Source organism: Mesoplodon mirus, assembly GCF_964341445.2.
Source record: "Mesoplodon mirus genome assembly, chromosome: 4".
Classification (NCBI taxonomy): Eukaryota; Metazoa; Chordata; class Mammalia; order Artiodactyla; family Ziphiidae; genus Mesoplodon; species Mesoplodon mirus.
In genome coordinates, this window is record NC_138979.1 from 178,437,895 (window position 1) to 178,442,198 (window position 4,304).

General features: G+C 54.2%; 1 protein-coding gene across 2 annotated transcripts; it reads right to left on the bottom strand.

Annotated features, from left to right (window-relative positions):
• Positions 1 to 877: 877 nt before the first annotated feature.
• On the bottom strand, positions 878 to 2,665 carry LOC309803391 (interferon alpha-inducible protein 27-like protein 2). 2 transcript variants are annotated; one of them, XM_082619533.1, is made up of 4 exons: positions 2,552 to 2,665; positions 2,369 to 2,398; positions 1,645 to 1,806; positions 878 to 1,108 (listed from the first exon to the last, which is right to left on the bottom strand). In XM_082619533.1, exons 1-4 carry the CDS (start codon positions 2,556 to 2,558, stop codon positions 897 to 899), a joined length of 411 nt encoding a protein of 136 aa, XP_082475659.1. In that variant the 5' UTR covers positions 2,559 to 2,665; the 3' UTR covers positions 878 to 896. The 2 variants fall into 2 exon arrangements, with proteins under 2 accessions (XP_082475659.1, XP_082475660.1); XM_082619534.1 differs by lacking the exon at positions 2,369 to 2,398 and having other exon boundaries at positions 2,552 to 2,663.
• Between the last annotated feature and the right edge of the window lie 1,639 nt (positions 2,666 to 4,304).

Genomic DNA, 4,304 nt, shown 5'->3' on the forward strand with positions numbered 1-4,304 from the left:
GCCTCTTCAGCTCTCTTAGGGGTTCAAGGAAAGTTATGCTTTTGTAGGTTTTCTGGCTTTTTCTTATTGTCGGGTGGGAGTAACGCTCTCTCCAGCTTCCTGTATCCTAAGCAGCTCTTCCTTCTTGATAGGTCGGCGAGTGGCCTACAGAATGCAGCGCCTGCACGCTGGACGCCTCCTCAAGACTCTCTATTGGGGGTGTAAGCAGAAGTGTTAGAATTGATATCTCATCCTTTAGAAAGACTCCAGAAAATGAGGCCACTCTGGAAGGAAGTGAGACCTCACTCTGAAGGTGAATGGAGTCTTAGGGGACACCAAGAATGCCTGTCGGCAGCGAAGGAACTGGTGAATGCCAGTTGCCTTTCGACTTCCCAGACACAGCGTAGTGACCATTCCTGATTCCATCTCCTTCTCTCGAGGTGCCCAGAGCCCCACTGTAACACTGGCGTACTGTCCTGTCCTTGCCCTGGTGGTCTGCATGTCAGCCTCCCCACAGCACTTTGAACAGGGTCCTGCTCACCTCTGGATGTCTGGTGCCCATTAATGAGGAAGGGCCGAGGGCTCTGGGGTCAGTGGCTCGATATGCATCCCGGCTACCCCTCGCCTCTGCCTCCCTAGGAAGCTTTGTCAATCCCATCACTGAGTGAGGGGTAAACTGAGACCCACTGATGGTGCACAAATGGCCCTGGGTTATACAGCCCATCCCCTGTAGGATGGGGATCAACCAGAGCCTCTTGCCAAGTGATTCTGTGCTTGATCAGCCTGCCGCCTCCCTCTGTCCCTCTACCACAAGGCAGGTTGGGAGAATGGGGGGCACTCGAAACTTCCAATTCACAACTCACAACCCCCCAGGGCTGCAAGGAACAAAGACAGGAAGGTGCATCTGCAAATGATCTTTATTTCTCATGCTTCTCTGAACTGAGTGGGAGTTTTGGAGGTCCGACTTGGGGTACATTTTCTCCTGGCTGGTCCCCTTCAGCTCTGGGTCCAGCTGGAGGAGAGGAAGAAGGTGCCTTTTTTGCCTTTTTTGGGGCTCCAAGCAAAGCCCCAAAAGCTGATCCAACGGAGCCCAGGAGGATGTTGGATGATGTGGAGAGTCCAGCTGCCCCTGTGGGAGACAGAGGGTGAGCACAGGAAGGGTGCAGTGGCCAGTGGCTGGGGCCCTTCAGGAGGCCTGAGGCCCAGAGATCCCACCTGGATGCCTCCCCTGGGTCCTGAATCCCCCAGGGCTCTGCTTTGGACAGAGGGAGGGGGTGAATTCATGGGAAGTGAGAGACAGAGGGAGAGTCAACCACGGCCCCCAAGAGCTACAGGTCCCACTGAGGCCTAGAGAGGGGAGGGGACCTGCTTAGGCCACCCAGGTGTCAGATTTGGGTAGGGCTAGACCCAGAGCCCAGCTATCACATAACCTGGGCTCCTTTCCTTCTTCTCTTTTCCAGAACATCCTCACCGCTCCACTTCCCTCCTGCCCCCAAACCTCACGTAGGACTCAGGGAGGACAGTGAGGGAGACACAAAGGACCAGGGACACTGATGCCCACGAAGCTGGAGGAAGCAGACAGGCCCTCCCTCCGGCTTAGCCTCTGGCCTGAATCCTGCGCTGGTGTGTCACACCCTTCCCCCTTCCTCCCGCCCGGACACTTACCCACGGACTGGAGAGTGGCCACGAGGCTGCCAGCGGCAACTCCGCCCCCATTGGCCATGGCGGCCGCTGACATCATCTTGGCCGCTAAGGAGGAGGCTGCGATTCCTGCCCCGGTGAAGCCCACGGCGCCCAGCACCACGGGCACAGCCCCCACGGCCAGGGCTGTAGGGGGAGAGGAGCTGGGTCGGGGCGTAGGCGCAGGGGAGTGGACTCCCTTAGGAATTCCTTGACAGTTTCTGGGGACTGTCTGCTCGGAGCAGACGGGAGACAGCCGCTCCCAAGGTAAAGAAGAAGATGGGGGTGTGGAGCCAGCTTGGGACAGTAGGTTAGAGTAGGCCCCTGGTTGGGTCTCTAACCTGCTGGGTGACTACGGGGAAGTCACTACCCCACCCTGGGCTTCATGTCTGTGTCTGTGTAAATGTAGAGGTGAAATAAACCAATAAACCACTGCTGTTTTTAGCAGCAAACCCCGTTTCAAATGAAATCTCTACATGCTCATTACATATAAGGACTAGAGTTGCAGCTACGTCGGGGATCGCGGTGACCTTTTCCGAGCGAGTACGGCTCTCGGACCCTAAGATTCACCCGCGCGGCTCCGGGAGCGGAGGGGGGCTGGCGGGCCAGCTCCCACACGCCCGGCAGCGCCACCTCCCTAAGGCCTCCCTCCCATCCTGAGACCCAGGCCAGCTGAAGGCCTGGCGATGTGGGGATCCAGGAAAGTCACCTCCTCCTATCGCAGCAGCAGCTGCCCGTTCTTGAGAGAGAGAGAGAGAGAGAGAGAGAGAGAGAGAGAGAGAGAGAGAGTTGAGTGAGGGAAAGAAGCGAGTCCTCTGGCCCTCCGTGGGTTGGGGTCTGGGAGGCCCGCCCCCTGCCCAGGCCACCAGCCCGATGGGGAAGAGAAACTTACTTATCATGGTGACGCCCTCCTCGCTGCAGCGGAGCTCAGGAAATGACTAAGCTGCACGAAATGCTGTTATTTCCTGGAGAACCACTAGGGACGCGGCCGGCCCCTCGCAGCATCTCGACCCCAGCAAAACGCAGGAACGCACATTCTGCGCGCCTGCTCGCCCGCCCCCCATCCCGCTTCCCGCCCCTACTCGCCGGTCTTACCCGCCTCCCACCTTCATCCCCCTAGTCCTTCTCCTCCCGGCGCCGCCTCTGCTGGCTCCCCTCGGGTGGTTCTCTCTTGTTTGGTGGCTCCACCGAAAGGAAAAGAGCCCTAAAGCACCTGAAAGCCGTTGCAAGTGGACCGGGGTTCCAAGTTGTAACATTTTGTTCCCTGATGACAGAAGAATTGTTCGCCACAAAACAAAACAAAACAAAAAACAGAACGTAAGGAGAAAATTTAATTTCACTTCCAGAGGGAGACACAGGTAGATTTTGGTGCATTTCCAGGCTCTTTCGCCAAGACCGCCCCATCTCTGTCACTCTCTGAATGTGTAACCTCACCTCCAAGTTCCAATCACACTTGCACACTACTTTGTAAATTACTCATTTTATTTAATCGGCCGTTTTTGTTTCCCCGGGCTGTTTTTTTTTTTTGTTTTGTTTTTGTTTTTGTTTTTGTTTTTGCGGTATGCGGGCCTCTCACTGTTGTGGCCTCCCCCGTTGCGGAGCACAGGCTCCGGACGCGCAGGCCCAGCGGCCATGGCTCACGGGCCCAGCCGCTCCGCGGCATATGGGATCCTCCCAGACCGGGGCACGAACCCGCATCCCCTGCATCGGCAGGCGGACTCTCAACCACTGCGCCACCAGGGAGGTCCCGGGCTGTTTAATATCCTTCAACAGGATTTTTTAAAAGTTAAATTTATTGAGGTATAATTTACACAGAGTAAAACTCAACTTTTTTTTTTTTTTTTTTGGCCGCCCTGCTTTCCCTGGACCAGGGATGGAGCCCATACCCCCTGCAATGGAAGGGTGGAGTCTTAACCATTGGACCGCCAGGGAAGTCCCAAAGCTCAACTTTTGAGTGTACTTTTCTATGAGTTTGGACAAACTTTCACAGTCGTGAAACACCGGCTCAGATACAGAAAGTTTTCATCACGCATCTCCCCCATCCCCCAGTTCTCTCATGCTCCTTCCTCATCAACCCCTCCCTGAGTTCCGGCTGTAGCGGCCTATGATCAGTTTTCCGTCCCTAAACATTTGCCTTTTTGTATAATTTCAACACGTTTTTTGCTTGTCATCAAGCATTCTGTCCTGGGGATAAACTATAGTTCAATGTATCAGTCCGCGCCCCACCCCACCCCACCCCCCGCCCCTTTTTGTTTTGGCTTCTCGGCGCAGCATGTGGGATCTTAGTTGCCCTACCAGGGATCCAACTGGTGCCCCCTGCATTGGAAGTGCCAGGTCTTAACCACTGGACCACCAGGGAAGTCCCCCCTTTTTAAGGGTTTAAATTCTTATTTTTGCTCTATAAGTTATCCTGGCTTGAAGTGCTTACATCATGGTTCACAAGTATTTTCTGATAATATAGTCCTAGAAGAAGAATTGCTGGGTCAGAAACTGTACATTTCTTATGGCACTTAATACTTTATTGTTAGGTTGTCCTCCAAAAATATTGCATCAGTTTACACTCTCCTCAAAAGTATGAGAGAGGATCTATTTTTCTCTACTCCTAACCAACAATTAGCTTTGTCATTAAAATAAAAAAGACCTTT

What these genes read in the sequence shown, in the direction of transcription:
- LOC309803391 (XM_082619533.1), bottom strand. An exon ending in TGCTGCTGCGATAGGAGGAG is followed by an intron (nt 1,807 to 2,368) that starts GTGACTTTCCTG and finishes CTCCCCCTACAG; the next exon opens with CCCTGGCCGTGGGGGCTGTG. An exon ending in GGCCACTCTCCAGTCCGTGG is followed by an intron (nt 1,109 to 1,644) that starts GTAAGTGTCCGG and finishes TGTCTCCCACAG; the next exon opens with GGGCAGCTGGACTCTCCACA.